The sequence below is a fragment of the Aulonocara stuartgranti genome, assembly GCF_965226115.1.
Source record: "Aulonocara stuartgranti genome assembly, chromosome: 23".
Taxonomy (NCBI): Eukaryota; Metazoa; Chordata; class Actinopteri; order Cichliformes; family Cichlidae; genus Aulonocara; species Aulonocara stuartgranti.
In genome coordinates, this window is record NC_138958.1 from 1,327,150 (window position 1) to 1,344,785 (window position 17,636).

At 43.8% G+C, this 17,636-nt stretch overlaps 1 protein-coding gene across 1 annotated transcript in view; it reads right to left on the reverse strand.

Moving 5' to 3' along the window:
• Positions 1 to 17,636, reverse strand: part of cers1 (ceramide synthase 1) — a 31,488-nt gene that overhangs the window by 8,381 nt on the left and 5,471 nt on the right. Inside the window, exon 2 of the mRNA XM_082524345.1 lies at positions 1,458 to 1,617. Coding sequence (XP_082380471.1) covers positions 1,458 to 1,617 — 160 coding nt within the window. The remainder of the gene's footprint in view (positions 1 to 1,457; positions 1,618 to 17,636) is intronic.

A 17,636-nucleotide genomic window follows, 5' to 3' on the forward strand; every position in this document is an offset into this window, starting at 1 on the left:
ACAGACCACAGTACGTCAGGCTGAAGGACATCACGTCTGACACAGTGGTCAGCAGCACAGGAGCACCACAGGGAACTGTGCTGTCCCCTCTTCTCTTCACCCTGTACACCTCTGACTTCTGCTACAACTCTGAATTATGCCACATTCAGAAGTTTGCAGACGACACGGCCATCATGGGGTGTATCTGGGATGATCAGGAAGAGGAGTACAGAAGTCTGGTGAGGAACTTTGTCGCATGGAGTCACACAAACCACCTGCAACCCAACACCTCAAAGACTAAGGAACTGGTTGTGGACTTCGGGAGGTCTAGAGAAGGTCCACTGCCGGTTCAGATAGAGGGGGAGGAGGTGGAGGTGGTCAACAAGTACAAGTACCTCGGGCTGTGGGTGGACAATAAACTGGACTGGTCATGCAACACAGAGCACCTGTATAAAAAAGCCCAAAGCCGACTGTACTTCCTCAGGAGGCTGAGGTCTTTTAACATCTGCAGGAAGCTCCTGAGGATGTTTTACCAGTCAGTGGTTGCTGGAGTACTTTTCTATGCTGTGGTGTGCTGGGGGAGCAGCACAGCAAAGAGGGACTCATCCAGGCTGGAGAAACTGATCAGGAGGGCTAGCTCTGTGGTCGGCATGAAGCTGGACACTCTGGTGACAGTGGCAGAGAAAAGGACACTAAAGAAACTGATGGACATTATGGACAATGCTGGGCATCCTCTGCACACGGCCATAAACAATCAGAAGAGTCTGTTCAGTGACAGGTTGCTTCTCCCCAAGACAAGAACTAACAGACTTAAAAACTCCTTTGTCCCACACGCCATCAGACTGTTTAACTCCTCTCTGGAGGGGAGAGGGAGGGGAGACAGGAGGACAAAGGAGGGGGGAACAACTAAGCTGTAGTGCCTCTTCACTGTGCAATACTTTTTGTAAATAGTCAACAGTGCAATAGACTCAATACTTGAAATGTGCAATTCACTTGTATTTTTATTTTTATTCCTATTTATTCTATTTATCCCCTTTGTATATTTTATTTATATTGTCTCTGTATTTATATGTGTGTGTGTGTGTGTGTGTGTGTGTGTGTGTGTATAACTCTGTAACTTCTGTCGGTGCTGTGCTTTTTTGGAAGTCGAATTTCCCAGAGGAACCCACCCGAGGGATTAATAAAGTTCTATCTTATCTTATCTTATCTTATAAATATCTGCCTATTTGAGGACTCAAGGTGGCATTTTACCCCCACAGTGTCTCCACAGGATTAGGCAGCGCTCCTGCTGTTTCATTAGATTAAAATGGCTTCAGCTTCTGAGCTGAGAGGTTCGGTATCTGTGTAAGTTAAAGTGCTGAGAGAATTGTGACTTAAAAATCGCCTGTTCGGGTTTTGTAGCATCCTGTATGATGAAGAGCTTAGGATTCAGTTAGCACAGGCTACAGAAGACATGTGATCAGTGTTGTGTATCGTACCGTAGAAGACAGAGGGCGGGTCATGGAAATAGGAGTAGGAGGTGAAGAAGAGCAGGTAGGTGCTGTAGGACCAGGACATGGTGTAGAAGACCAGCTTCCACGCGCTCTCTGGCATCTTGGCAGCATCTTTGGGCAGCAGCCTACACCACTGTCCGAGAGGCTGCAGAGAGAGCAGAGAGAGAGACGGTGAGAAAAAAACACCAGAGGAAGTCGAGCTGAGAATTAAATGAGCTGTTTCTAGACTTTTGGGTAGATCCTTGGAAACTGACGCTTTTTAAAAAATCTATTCTACATGCAGTGAGAGTCTGGGAAGGCAAACATGGCTGCTCGCTCTGCTCACGGTCGGCTGATACACGTTGAGGCTGCAGAGCTGAGGAAGTCGTTTAGTTGCCCATAATTCATTTTAGAGAATCGATCTTGTCTTGCGCTGCACTGCAAGTACTGAGAAAGATAATTAATAATTAATTTCAAATATTTTGCACAGAGTTGCAAGTTTATTGCCAGTAAGCTAAACAGTTCATGCATGAAGCTTCATGAAGCTTTGAGAGTTTTGCAGGTGCAGTGCTGTGCAAAAGTCTCGAGCTGTGAATAAGTAGTAGGTACAGCGATTTATTGAAATGTGCAATAGTATATGGAAATGCAGTATGCAAGGCAAAAATGCAATTTGCTTGAAAGCCAATATTTGGTGTGACCAGCTTTGTTCCTAACAGCGTCTGAAGTCTGTTAGGCATCTTCTCTGACCGGATGAGGCCAATCCATGACTGATCCTCTTCCACTGGTTGCTTTCGCTGCACTGGCAGCGTGTTTGGCATGACTGCAATGTTGACACTGAAGCTGCTGCCAGTCAGGTGGACCAAAATCTGATGGCACTTTTCTACGTCCATAATTTGGATCCCCAGCACCTCTTACTGAAATGTTTTACAGATGTGTGCATCTCTCCTCACCTCGTCCGTACATACTGATGATGATTTGAGCCGAAGAATCTCAAATTTGGTTTCATCACTCCATTATTATTATTTCCACTCATTTTCACTCCAGTTCTGCTGTAATCTGGCAAACCTCAGCCTTTTCTGCCTGTTTCCTTATCTTAAGAATGGCTTCTTGACAGCAACTATCCACTGACCGTGACCGACTGCATCAGGTCTTTGCTCCCCATTTCTAAAGGACACGACGTCCACAAACAGTTACCACAACTTTAAGGACACACTGCACATCATGCCATTTTTTTGAAAAAAAAAATACAAACACACAATTAGTTAGTTGTTAAGTTGTCTGTAAATAGTTTGGTTCCTTTTTTATGCTTGAATGGACGGCATGAAACGAACACAGCCAGTGCTAAATTTACTCACATTTGTATACAGTGTAATAAAACATCTGTTTAACTTCTGCACTTCAAAACTAGACTGAAAAGTAAAACCAGCATGTTGAGGATTCATTCCACTGCAGTTTACAGCCAGGCTATCATATGCTTGTTTAATTGTTCCTAATAATCTGGCAACTGAGTGCAGAATGAAACCAAAGTACAAACAACTGAACAGACACTAAAAAATGTGCAGGGGTCGAAATGCCCTTCGTTAAATAAGAGAGGTCAGCTGCACGGTTTGGAGAACAACGACGTCCTGCAGTCTGTGAAGCTCGCGAGCTTCAGCACGCCTCTGCAGACTACAGTAGCAGCACATGACCGCCAGTCCCCAGAAAAGTCTGCTAATGCTTTGCTTTCAAGCAGAAATAGAGGAAGTTGGTGAAGAGGCTCCTCATCAGACAAACACGTGTAGGCGGTACCTAACCGACCCACCCACTCACGTTGAGCCTGTGTTATCTTCTTGGTTGCCCTCCCCCAAACTCACTTCCACCACTTTGTGAGGCCTTTTGTTGTCGCGGCAGCAGAAACTCTTAAAAATGAGCATAATTGATTAATTTTGAATGAAAGGGAGGAATCACTTGTGACCGTCGAACTAATAGAGACGTGGACAAAGGCACAGCACGTAGGTGAAGTAGTGCACCAGGTAAATTAATCAGACAGGCAAGTGCTTAGTGTTGCACAGCTGCGCCAAGACAGGAAACCAGAGTCAGCTCACCGCCTCGTACACAAACGACACGCACACGCGCTGGAAAGCAATGAAACGGTAACAGGAGGCAGCAGAGTGAAAGCTGGCTGTGTCAGTGATACGCTGCATCTCAATCAGTTGTTACCGAGCTGCTGGTCTACGGCTCCGTGATCCTTTTACATACATGACAAATTAATGGAGCGAGCGTGGCTGCAGATTAGAAAGCGTTCTGGTTTCTGCTTTTCCTGCATGATGCTGCTGTTTCTAACTTTTACTCCCGTTTTTAGGTTTTTTATCCTTCTTCTCCTGCTTTTTTGTGTCTCTGCTGTTTTCTGGGTCTGACGTCTGTCTGCGTCACACGCACGAGTCAAAACAGGACGAGAAGCTGATGGAGCAACACAGATGTGAGATTATGTGTTACATGTTCAGAAGAACAGGCAGCACGCGGGGGGCGGGGCACACGATCCCCAGCCGGGGCTGCTGACTGGTTGAGACACGGTGCGTGCTGAGTAAGTCATGACACTGTCCACGTTCTTTTAAGTCTCCAGTACATCTCCATCAGCCCTCCCATCCGTCTCCTCCCCTCACCCCCAGCTCTCTCTCACTACCCTCGTCTCCCTCCTGCCTGCGACATTTATTTATAGAAGCCAGCTGTCAGCACACAGCCCCCCTCCCACACTCTTTTAACACACACCCCCCTCGATTCACTCAAAAAAATAAGCTTTCCCACGTTCACAGTGGCTGAAACACTCGAGTCTGCTACAGGCTGCAGCAAAAGCACCAGCTCATATCTCACTGGTTAGTCGCCCTCATTCCGGATCCATCTCCAAGTAAAGTTAAAAAATATGGATCCTATCTGTTATATTCACCTCTGGCTGTTTCTCCCAGACTTGTCTGTCACTACACTACATAAATATTAGGGGTGCAACGATACACAAAATTCACGGTTCGGTTCGATATTTTTTCAATACAAAAAAATGTTCATGCCTTTTTAATTTGTCATTTATTAAAATTATAAATATATATTTTAACTCAAAAGTACAGTTTTTAAATTTAACCCTAACCCTTGTGCGCGTTTTTTATTTTGACAGCGAATGCGCACCTGCGGACCACTTATGTGCAGCCCTGGTTATTTAGCTCATCATGTTGCAGCCACAGAAATTCTTTTGTCCATGAAACCATAAAGCTGCACTTTCTTTTTGCCTCATAGTCTGATTTGTCATAACTTCTCCGTTTTGTGGTAAGCTTTTCTTTGGCTGTCACTTCTTCACCCTGACCTGTCTTATTTGGCTCAGCAGAACTAAAATATATATACTGCTACTTTTACACACGGACTCACATAATCTCAGCGATTCTCTGCGCGATCAGCCTCTCACATGTTTAAGCTGCGGGAGATTTCACTTGTCATGTTTGCATAGTAAGCTAACGATTAATAAGACGATGTCAGAGGAATTGGTGCACAAATTATCATCACTCACAGATCAGTGCTGTCATTGCAAAGTGAAAGCAAAAAAACAAGCGCAAATTCAAAGGCGATTTCAATATGTCACATATTGACAGTGGCTCACCGATGCCAATGACATAATTACCCAGCTACATTTCTGAAAGAATGCAAAAGCATTGACATATATTTTTCCTACAATAGCCCAACGGGCAGGGCAGAGAGATTTTGGTAGCCCGACTGAAAAATCGCTAGCTCCGGGACGTCGGGCTAGCGATATTGCGAGCCCTGTATCTGATTGAGGAATCACTCATCTTTGGAAAAGAGAGTTTATTACAGAGAAATGTCTCTTTCCAAAATAAAAGCTATACTATCCGCTTCTTCTGGGCTATATTCTCAGCAGCATAAGGAGAATCATGTGCTGACAGCTGTCTAAATGACTCGGCTAAAGTTAGTAGCATGCTTGTTGTTTTTGTCTTTGCACTAGGATGATGTCGGAGTAAATGTGCAGTCATATTCGTTGTGTTCCCACTAGTGCTTTCAGGTTAATCTCGTTGAAATGACCTTAACGCCACAACACGGCAAATCTCCGTTAACGAGCTACCGCCGATCGCCCCGTGCATGGGGCTAGACGGCCAACACGTTAACGAGCTAACTGCGCTAACACACTAGTTCACACCAATGTAATTGAGCATTGCGTGGCACATCCAACATACTGTTTTACTTTAGTCCATGACGCGCTTACCTTCAGGGTCATACGTCACATGAAAACCAAAATAATTCCAAACGCCAGATCTGAATGAGAGTGGGGGAGGTCCATCTTGCAAGGAGAGCTTAACTTCTGTCTTGCTAGCTTGCCCTGCGCTCTTCCTTCTGACTATGCTGTCTGTGTTGAGCGCTCAGTGGATCTGCGCTCGACAGTGCAGCCTAGGCGGAGTAGTCGAACACAGATTCACTGAGCGCTCAACACAGACAGCATAGTCAGAAGGAAAGTTGATAAAATAAATTACAAATGTTGTATTGTTCATACATATGCGTACCGAACCGAAAGCACTGTATCGAACGGTTCAATATCGATACGAATATCGTTGCACCCCTAATAAATATATACACACACATCACATGCATTACATGTGTTTTGAGTCATCTGCAGTATTTCTGTCACTGTGTTTCCACTGCAGCGACTCTGCACTGGGTTACACAACCAAAGGTCTGTCCCAGTCGTGTAGTGACAAACACTACCATGTGTTTCTGTGGACTGTACCAAAACTGTCTAACACGAGCATAGACTGTTTATGGAAGACAGACGTCTGGGTGTGAAGAGTAAACTATCGTAGAAGTGCTTCCCTGATTTATGGCCTCAGTTTATGGTTGAATCTGTCCTTTAAAACTGTATTAAATAAGACATCGTGGTCCTTTTTTAAAATTACAGTAACATGTAGCTAGCCAATGAGTGAAAAGTGTCCCACAGTTTGATGAGTAGAGTCCATCTTGTGTTTGGAGTCTATGGATTTGAGTACTTTTCATTCTTTCTGCTATTCTTGTTCAGGCTGAGAAGAGAAAAAACTGATAGCAGCCAAAACTATTTACAGAGGAAGTCTAAAAAAAGAGCTGAACGCTTTTAAACTTTTGACTTCTAATAGTTTGTTTACTCTGATCCAAATCATGCACGAGTTTGCACGACTTTTAGCTTTTTCGTCTGGTTTGGTTTCTGTTCACACAAAGAAATCTGCACTCGTAGCAACCCAAATGTGCTGCTACAAACCAAACATTCAGTCTGCTTATTGGCCAGATGTGTCTGCAGCGAGAGCAACAAAAGTAAATAAACGAAAGACAAATGTGGTCATCTGACCAAACATCGCCGCTCATCCAAATGAGTCCTCGGGTCATTTTACAGCTAGTTACTACAGCTTGTGTACTCTGCTGCATCCCAGAATGCAAAGCATAGCTAGAAGGTATTTCTCAGATATACAGATATTCACCTATATATATATTTGTGTATACAATATAATATCAACACATACAGCAGCGTACACATCACAGCTAATGCAGTGCAGAGTCAAGCTCTGCCTCCATAGTAGCTGATCTCCTACACCTGACATATATATATAGACAGAGAGAGAGAGAGAGAGCTCCTGTATGACTCAGGCTCTAACTCACAGTACAACAAATCGATGGTTGTTACTTTTTTATACCCTTTTGTGTATTGGTGCTCCTTACATCCTGAGTATTAAGTCCAATAATAAACCAAGTTGTTATATTTTTTGGTGACTGTGTATAATCCCTACAAGATTACAATGACAACCACAAAACATTGGCTTCTTTGTAGACGTGCAGGCAGGGATCTATTACTTTGGCCTTCCTGGTTTGTATTAGGTTTCAGTACTTGTTGTAACATGCACACAGCAAGGCAGCCCCCCTGTGCTGGCTATTTTTTGACAATGCCACTCTCAACAAAGTGATATGACCCAACAGCATCGAGTGGCTGTTAGCAGATTTATGACTGAGTCACTGGTGTTTTTGGGGAATACCAAAGATTCATTCTGGGAAAGGTGCGCTCTCTATACTCTGGTCTTCTGGCCTTCGAGTATCCCAAACCCTACAACATTTGTTTCAAATGCAGATTGTGAGATTATGTAACAGTCTGCCAACGGCTCCCTTCTTGTCTCGCTGCGTGCCACCCAGCCCACCATCTCTTTGGGTCCTCTCCGCCCACTCCATCCATCTACCCTTCGGTTTTCTGTGCCAGCCTACAGAGCGGGGGTATAGTGGGTCAAGGACACTGAGATAATCCGCTCGTCCTCTGTCGGATAAATGACAGGGCCTTGAGTTACACTCAGCTGGGACCTACGACCACAGCTCCCCCCCCTCTTCCTCTCTCGCTCTGACAGACAGACTCTGGCTGAACTCGTTCTCTAGCCGGAGGCTTCATCTCTCTGTCCCCTTCTGTGGTTTCTCTCCCTGCCACAGAGAGAGGCCGGCCTTTAAAACAGAAGGAGAAAAGCGTATAGTGTACAAGTGTATATGGAGGAAGTGTGAGAGGGACTTGATGACAAATGGCTGGTTCCCATAGCAACCATGCAGGGATGCTGGCAAGGCCCTGCAGTGTGGCTTACGATCTCTTTCCATTATGCTTCCACTTCCTTATCGGTTTTCTCCCCACTCTTTCCCAGCTTAAGTGTAGCAGGACCCCCTTATTACCCTCTTCACTCTCCCTCCCCCTGCACTTCCTGGAAGCGAGTGATGAGAGAAGGTGAATGGACTGTGGCCTGTTGCATAAGGAGATAAACTGGGCCAGTGAGTCAGGATGCTGGCTCATGCGTGGCTCTGTTCAATAAGGGTTGCGCTCTCTCTCTAAACCTCTTTCATTCCTTTGCTTCAGCCTGGCTTCGATTCCTCTCAGCGAGTCTGACGTCACTGCGTCCGTCTCAGTGTCACCTTTAAACTGGATTCTGTAACACATTCCCTCTGTGCTCTTTACATCTTTTTTCCACACCGAGGCCAAATAGGATTTGCAAAGGCTAATCCAAGGGATGGCCAGATTTTTACACTATATATATATATGCGAGTAAAGACAGCCTGTTTATCTGTGATTAACCATTTACGCAACCCCATCTCGTAGAAGTTTCTCGTGCCGTTAAGTAGGTTAGAATCCACTGGCTTGACCTTAATGCGAAATTACCAAATATCCTTTTCATTACACTTCCAGCCCACCTCCTCACCTGATTCGGGTTATTTGGCTCTCTAAAGACAAAATCATCTCGCTCACTCCATCCATGTCATTGCTTGTTCCTAACAAGGTGAAGAGGGGACAGCTGTCAGTGGGGATAAAGATTATCGCCCAGAGAGACAGAAGGAGCTGGAAACACTCCACTTATTGCATTGTTTAGAAAGCCTGACCTGTATAGCTGATTTGATTAGTTAAGAACACTCTGCATGCTTACACTTCCTGTTCCTGTCTTTGATATTTGTGGTGAGTTGATCTTGCGCTCATCTTGTTTTCCATGGATGTAGAAAATCAAGCAACCACTGCTTGGAGTCCTTAAACTGGATCAGCTTAGATCAAAACACCATTTCATAAAGTTAGACGGACCTCACAGAGCTTCATTTTCTTGTTTTTCATACCATCTAAAAGTGACCACAGCAATAAGGACTTTACACATAACTGAAGTTTACACAGCGATGCAGTTATTCAATTATATCACGTAAAATCACAACAACAGCCACCTAAAGACACTTAACACTGTAAGGCAAAGAGAAGATTAATTAAAATAGTCCAGCCTAGAAGTAATGTAGCTAAATGTCTGCACTGAAGGACACGCAGTGTTGCTGGAGGCCACCGCAACACTAACCAGCGTAAGTATGTAGTTAGATACAATGTTTCTTTTTTTAGGGCGAATATAATAACGTCAGAAAATGACAAGACGTCCAGGTCTTTATGTCTTTAAGACGCCTGTAGTTTAAATAATTGATTTCTATCTGGGCATCATCTGCATAGCAATGAAAATATATGTAGGGTTTTCTAATCATATTGCTTAAAGGAAGCATGTGTAATGTAAAACGTACTGGTCCCAGCACAGAACCCTGTGGAACTCCAGGACTTGCTTCCATATGTAAGGAAGGCTCCACACGTACAAGAACAAACTCTATCAGACAGATAAGATTCAAACCGTTTCAGTGAATTTCATGTCAACAGCGTATTCTAATCTCTAATCTAAGAGTCAAAGGAGCTTGCAAAGAAAAGCGTCTGGACTTCTTTAAGTTGCTTGAAGACGTTTCACCTCTCATCCGAGAAGCTTCTTCAGTTCTAAGGTCAAATGGTGGAGAGTCCCAGATATAAACCTAGTGGGAGTGACCCCCCACAGAGGGACAAAAGGACCCCCTGATGATCCTCTAATCGCCTGAGCCAAGGTGGGAAACTGGGCGTGGGTCCCAATCAGCCAGAGTTTCGGGTTTGTTCATTGTGAAACCTGGCCCCACAGAGGCGGGGGTTTACGACACCAACTCTCTGCCATCTATAATCCAGTTTTGAGATCCTTCCCAGACGCCTTAACGCCCACTCACATCCTGGGCCATCTGACCTCAGGAATTCGCATGATAAGGTGGGGCCAGGTTTCACAATGAACACACCCGAAACTCTGGCTGATTGGGACCCACGCCCAGTTTCCCACCTTGGCTCAGGCGATTAGAGGATCATCAGGGGGTCCTTTTGTCCCTCTGTGGGGGGTCACTCCCACTAGGTTTATATCTGGGACTCTCCACCATTTGACCTTAGAACTGAAGAAGCTTCTCGGATGAGAGGTGAAACGTCTTCAAGCAACTTAAAGAAGTCCAGACGCTTTTCTTTGCAAGCTCCTTTGACTACGATGACCTGGATGACTGAGAATCTTCACAGACTCTAATCTAAGATGCATCATGTACCCACTAACTTTACAATGTAACAAGTATTTGTAAGAAATATTGGACAAGCTCAGTGAATCAGTGGAGACTGTGTAGCAAATGTGACCTGTTTATATTATTAGCAGTCTCTATTGTTCTCATTAGAAGCTTCTGGGTAGTTCAAGAGTGGCTGGCCTTTAATGTGAAGCAGCAACAAAGGAAATACCAGTAATGTGAAAGTCGAGTCATATCAAAGATGTGTTGAAGTGTTGTGGGCCAACAAGGAGATAAAGACAAACACCACTAACGTCACTGATTTGTTTCTAGCACTGCACTGTTGGTGCATCTCACACTTCCTTCCTTCTCTCCTCCTATTCTCTACGGACAGCGACAGACGCGCCCTGACTCGTCTTCTAATCTCTCCAGTTGGTATGTTGTAGGCATGCATTCATATCCTGCCTACTCAGAGGTCTGCTGAGGCCGACGGCGAGCCGTGGATGCTGGGAAATGAGTCAACTGCTAATTTGTATGTGACTAAACAGAAAGAGATGGATTTCAGTTCTCTCTGAGCCTTGGATGAATCAGCTCACCACGGCATGAATGACTTTATGGAAAAAAACTGGATGATTAATCACAAAGGGAAGGAACATATGTGTCTTGATGCACACATGAACAATTCCCACTACGGCAGTCAGATGTTTTACAAACATACATTTGATTTGGTACTTTTATGCTGGTTTTCACACCTACACTACAGCCTATGGCCAGAAGCTTTTAACTGCTGTTTGCATACTGTAGAACACAAAACTTTCACTTTTTAATTTACAGAAAATCCTAAAGACCCGACTAAATAACTCAGAATTCAGCCCCATAAATGAAAGGTCAAATGTGGGCTTTGAAGGACACCAGAAATATTTTCCTGTTTCAAGGGAAACAACATATACTGTAATTCTAAATACTTCTGTAGGAAGTGAGCCTAACAGGACCAAACAGCATCTGATGGGTTTTTAAACTTTCATGTGAAGGTTCCTAAACTGCTGAACATTTCAACTTGATTTGATTAAAGACACACGATTAGACAGGGCTCTGTCTAGTGAAACAACTAATTTGCATGCCAGAACGTGATTGGACGAGCGCTGATAACCCATCAGCATCTCCAGCTGAGCGAATGAACAGAAATCGTGACTGACAGCTGCAGAAGTGCATTAGTGTGGCATGGAAAAGCCATTTCTGAAGATTTGACTCTGCTGGCTTCAGTACGCCACAATCATGATTATTGTTTTTAGGTGCACTCAACACAGAAAAATGGAAACAACTTCAGGATGAACAGAATTTGACTGATTATCAACTTGATTTGGTTATTTAAACAAAGGTTTGCACGCCATACATACTATAAACGGCACAATAAAACATGAGGAACTCTCTGAATCTGTTCAGCGTGTTCTACCAGAGACTTCGGAGGCAAAAATAAACCTGTAGTTTCACTTCCTGCTGAGTAAATTTATTATTTCATTGACATAAGACATGGGTAAGGCAGGGTATGTGTTTTATATTCCAGCACATATTGTAATGTGTCAAACTTAACATGACATGGGGAGAGAAAAGGCAGCCGCTCCTATTAGGAGGAGGTGTAGCCTGTTAGTGGAGCCAATAAGCCGACGCTTGTTCTCAGATTAACTGACAAATGATCATTAACTTATCATTACATATGTGAAGCAGCATTATGTTTCCTAACTAACAGATTAGCAGCTATGCTGACTGAGACCTAACGTTCAACTGGAAGAGGACTGAACAGTTTCTTTTTTGTATTATACAGTTGTTATGTTTATATAACCAAGTTTTTACTCATCCGTTAGTCCTATTTTTACACCTGCCTCAGAAAAACAAAGCCGAGCAAGTGAAGTGTTTACGTCCTGCATGACACTGACCCTCATCTACCTGGTTCCTAATGACAAGTAGACAATTATATAACCGCTTCTGCAGTTTTGCACAATTAAGTATCGTTTCTAGTGTAGATGGAGCTGGTTCAAGTTTCATATTTGCTGTTTGCAATCAGACCAGCAGGTTTAAGCAGGTTACAGCAAAGTTTCTAAGCTGATATAGACCAGAGGACTGTGTCCATCCAACTGGTAAAAATGACAAAGCACTATGGATCTGTCCGATAGCAGGAACAACATGTAACACTGCTACCCAGAAATACAGTTTCATAAGTGTCATACAGTCTACTTCATTAGTTCTGTCACAGGCAACAGCAACATAAAGCCTGTGATGGTCACATGGTTATCATTTGTGTCTAATGATTTAATGCCATAGTATTATACTATATGTCTCTGTAATATGATTTATGGTAACAGTAGTGAAACCCACATTGTGACATTGTTCAATAAACTTTGACCTCCAGGCACTTTTCTCCTTTAGAAGTAACACAGGACAAGAATCTTCTGCAGAAGGACCAAAGAAAGCAACATACACACTCAAAGAGCTGAGATACTCCAACTAACAGCTAGAAGACATATGGCTGTCGTTCATAATGCAGTATGGACCATATTGTGACAGCACAAGGACTGTAATAGTAAAATGCATGTGTGCGTGTGTGTGTCTTCAATGGAATAATTTACTCTGATCAGACAAAGCTTTATTCAGAGGTTAAGTGAGCAACATTGATTATGTATCAGCAGCACACCCGGCTGGATTAAATATGTTCGATGGTAAGTAAACAGTTGATTCTTGCTGTGAACACTGACGGTTGTAGCCAGTGTGAAGTCCAATTACAGTCCTCGAGCTGAGCACACTTTGGTGTATGTATGAGTGTGAAACGACCTGCTAATTTGTTAGTAACTGATGTAAATATTCTATTTAACCTGACCTGAAACTAATGATTGAGACCATAAAGCAATCAGGAACTCAAGGCTGTTGTCGTAAAGACTTTTATACGACACTTTTAACTCATTAAAAAGAGAATCTAGGTTCAAAGGACTTAGCAGACATGGAAGTTATGTTGTTTTATATGGTTGTGAGCCCACTGGATACGAGCTTATTGGCGTCATGCAGCCATACAGAGGAACAAGTTTGATGCGTTGCAAATAGAAAGATGGGACTCTTTCCTGCGGGGCCAGAGGTCTTGCAGAGTCTTTGCCTCAGGTGGTTCTAGGTGGACGTGAACGTATCTGTCATGGTTCGTTACGTAGCTGCACTGCAGGTGGCGTTCGTTAGTGCATCACAGCAATTTACTCATGATGGTCTAAACCATCATTAAACAAATACAGAGGAAAGCTAACTGCTACAATGGAAAGGTCATATGGTGACTTACCATAACTTTACATTTGATGAACTTTTATAGTTTATTTATGCAGTCTGCATATTATAACCACTGATTGTTGTCACGTCTGAGACGTGTAAAATGATTCGCAGTGAAAGCAAGTGTGCAGCATAAAGATACCCAAGCTCAGCTGCTAACGTTTAGCCTAGCTCTGGTGCTAATCCCTCATGTAGCTGCTTTAATGTATCCAGGATGTAATGAAAAGAGTTGTTGTTTGCAAGCCACATATTGCAACCATGCAACTGACAAAAAGACACAAGTGCGTCAAAACCCCCAAAGGAAGAATCGCACCAGAGCGGTGTGGAAATCTAACTTCGTCCTTTTTATTTAAGATTAATTTATGATGCAAGCACCGTAAACATATCAAACAGCTTCTACACAAAGGCCAGGCGTATTAAAAATGAACAGAAGTCATTGAAAAAACCATTCTGAGAACACTTGGATGGAGTACTTCAAAGTGGCACCGAGATATTGAGAAAGATAAAGACACTATTAATTCTTATAGCTACCACAGAGAGACCTCATTACATAAATGATGGAGTTGAAATGAAATAACGACTTTAGTTGAATTGTTAGTTTGGACAGAACCTGTGATATGACTCCACTCACACCTGTGCAGACACCCACTTTAGCTTTCAAATGCTTCAGTAGTTAATAACGTTTTCTGTTGATAGTTTTCCATATTTATTTATTTTTTGTAATTTCCCACATTTTATAGTCACAGTAAATGATCGCAGCCAGAAAGAGCGGATCATCTGTGAATCAGAAGGCTGGTTGGAGCAAGTCCCCGCCTACTCTGGTCTTCCTTCTCTCACCCCAACCAATCACAGCAGATGGCCCCGCCCCTCCCTGAACCTGGTTCTGCTGGAGGTTTCTTCCTGTTAAAAGGGAGTTTTTCCTTCCCACTGTCACCAGAGTGCTTGTTCATAGGGGGTCATATGATTGTTGGGTTTTTCTCTGTATGTATTATTGTAGGGTCTACCTTACAATATAAAGTGCCTTGAGGCGACTGTTGTTGTGATTTGGCGCTGTATCAATAAAACTGAATTGGATTGCATGTTGAAGTATGCATGGGCACGATACTAAACGCATCATGGTCTTTTATTAGACTCTCGAGTAATGACAAATACACAACAGGTCTGTTCTAAACACAGATGTTCATATCAAACACGACCACAGTTTGTGCCCGGGATCACTAAGAGCTCAAAGCTCTTTAAATGGTTGGTTAGAAACTTTTTTTCTGCTCTTGGCTCTGTATGATGTTAAGGAAATTGAATATTCTTATATGGTCTTCTCAGGCCATCGCAGAAGCCCCACCCACCTGCTGCTCAAATATTCTATTTGCACGTGGCAGCCAATCAGAAGAAAATTGGCTTAATAGGAGCGCATGAACTGATGGGCTCCACTGAAGCCTCGCGAGAGATAAATAAGTCTTAATTTGAGCTGTAAGTCATTCGAAGGTTAGTCCAAGAATAAAACCATGCAGCCAAACTTTAGCATGATGGATCCACTTTAAAAAATATTATCACACACTAATGTTCATATTGTTTGTAATGCTACAATTTGTCTTGGAGAGGATGGTGAAGCGTGACATGCCGGTGTCTGCATGCTGTCTCTGACTCACTCACCTTGGCTATTCCTGTAAGAACAGCCTCTATAATCACTGCCAGATGTCAGTGAGAACCTATAAATGTCCAGCTCTAAACTCCAGTTTTGCTATGTGTAGCTATAAAATCCAACAGCACACGGTGGGTGGTGAGACAGAGAAGAAGATATCCAAGGGCGAGTGCAACAGAGGGATGGAGAGGAAGAGATTTTGAAAGAGAGGATGACAAAGACTAAAGAAGGAAACTATTCTGGACGCATTTAGCACAGACTGTGTCTGTGTTTGTTTCCCACAGAGAGAGAGAGAGACTGGGGTAAAGAAACTGATCTAATTGCATCTCAAAACTGCTCCAAAGAATGCCTGGATCTTAGATTCCCCCTAACTACACTGAACAAATGAAGCACGCAAGTGCTGCAGAGATGGCTCTGAAAAACAATGCGTGCGAAGTGATGAGCAGACCGAATGAACTGGGGTTTCTCATGACTGCTGAGTCCTCAAGTGTCCTTGTTAGAGGAAGGACATCTGCCAAGTGTGAAAACTTGAGTGACAGCGTGTTATTGCACAGTGGCGGCCTGTCCACTGTGTCAGTCTGGAGGAAAACAAGGGGAAGAGAAAAAAGCTGGCCAGCGGCACGGCAACTCTGCTGCGGTCAAGGCCGCACGACACATGCCAGGCAACCGGAGGGAACGCCGTGACACTCACCAAACAGAGCTGATGCATGACCCCGCTCTGTAGCTGCTGGTGCACGCTGTTAAAAGCTGCACACGACTCCCAGTTTTATCTGCAAATCAAATGAACGATCTGCTGTGCTTTTCTGTCTGGAGTCACAGAGACTCACGGTCGCACTAAATCCTGGGATATGAAAGAGTCGTCTGCAAGATGATTCAGTAAATGTGAAGAAAGTCTGCAGAAATCTGAAGCCTGCTGGAGGTTAACATTAAGGACTCAATTAATGACAACTCATTAATAATCTATTTGACACTTATTTATATAATTCAGGCTATGAAATGTCAAACATGTGATGAATCTGTCTGCAGAAAAAGGCCAATTTTTGGGAAGTGGTGACCAGAGCGGTTTGCGCTGGTTTAATTTCAGAAACTCTGCTTCGGTTTCTGAAATGAAGTTAGCGTGGCACTGATGGATAGGCAGCGTGTGGGAGCTGTGTGGGAGTTCCAAATGATTTTAGTATCTTGACAAAAAACAAAACAAAAAAACACATATGCAGGTATACGAAACTCAGCAGGTGAAAACATCTAGAAAGCAAAGGAAATAAAATCTGCGCTAGTCGGCATGAAGCCGAGGGCACGCTAGGCTGAAACGGACCAGTGCGGGACCAAGTCTGCAAGTGCGTGAAGCCCATTATTAGCACATGAGCTATGAGCAGACATTCAACTATGTGTGAGCACTGTCAGGAACACGCTACGCTGGTATTATTCAGACTAAAATGTACATGTGCACGTATAACGTATAACATCCGTACTGATCCAGCGCAGTGACAAATGATGATTAATCGCAGCCATGCTCTGTGGAGAACACAGCGGGGATAGCCTGGCACTTTAATGCACCTGTAAGTGCTGTGTATTTATGATGTCTGACACACTGGAGCACACAGGAGAGAAAGATCGTGTGACAGGTGATGGAGGAGGTGCTGCCTGTCTAAATGCAAAGTGATGATATATTAGAGGGGAGGGGAGGGGAGGAGAGGAGAGGAGAGGAGAGGAGAGGGGAGGAGAGGAGAGGAGAGGAGAGGAAAACTTCTCGACAAATAACGATTGCTTGTAATCAGTGTCAAAATTACACACTTCCTACAAGTTTCACCTGAGTGGGCACTTTTGGCTGAATAGATATCGCTTCCCCTCAACCTCAAGTCCAGTTTCAGGTTTCTCACTGTGGCTCTAATGCAAAACAATGAGCAGAGGCTTAGTGGAAAGTGATCTGGGATCTGTGGTTGGGAACCTTGTCAAACCTCAGGCTGCTTTCACATTTAGAGCGGCCGAGGATGAGGAACCATTCAGCTCGATAACGGGAGACAACCTCTGCAACAAGGCTGAAGCTGGCAAGCTCTGTGTGTGTGTGTGTGTGTGTGTGTGTGTGTGTGTGTGTGTGTGTGTGTGTGTGTGTGTGTGTGTGTGTAAGACAAATGTTCCTGCTCCCAGTTTGACCACTGAGCACTTAGTACTACCACTTTTAAAACACAGACACTATGCAGCCTAATGCAGCATTTAGATGGTGAACAGCAGGTACATGTGCTTTTACAAACATGTGCGTGCGTGTGGGTGTGTACGCACATTTGTGTTAGCGATTGGCCGCTGCCTGCTGAGTCAGCAGGCTCGGCCCCAGCCATGACACCCTTCAGCTCACTTCCCCCTCTCCTTCCTTCCTTCCC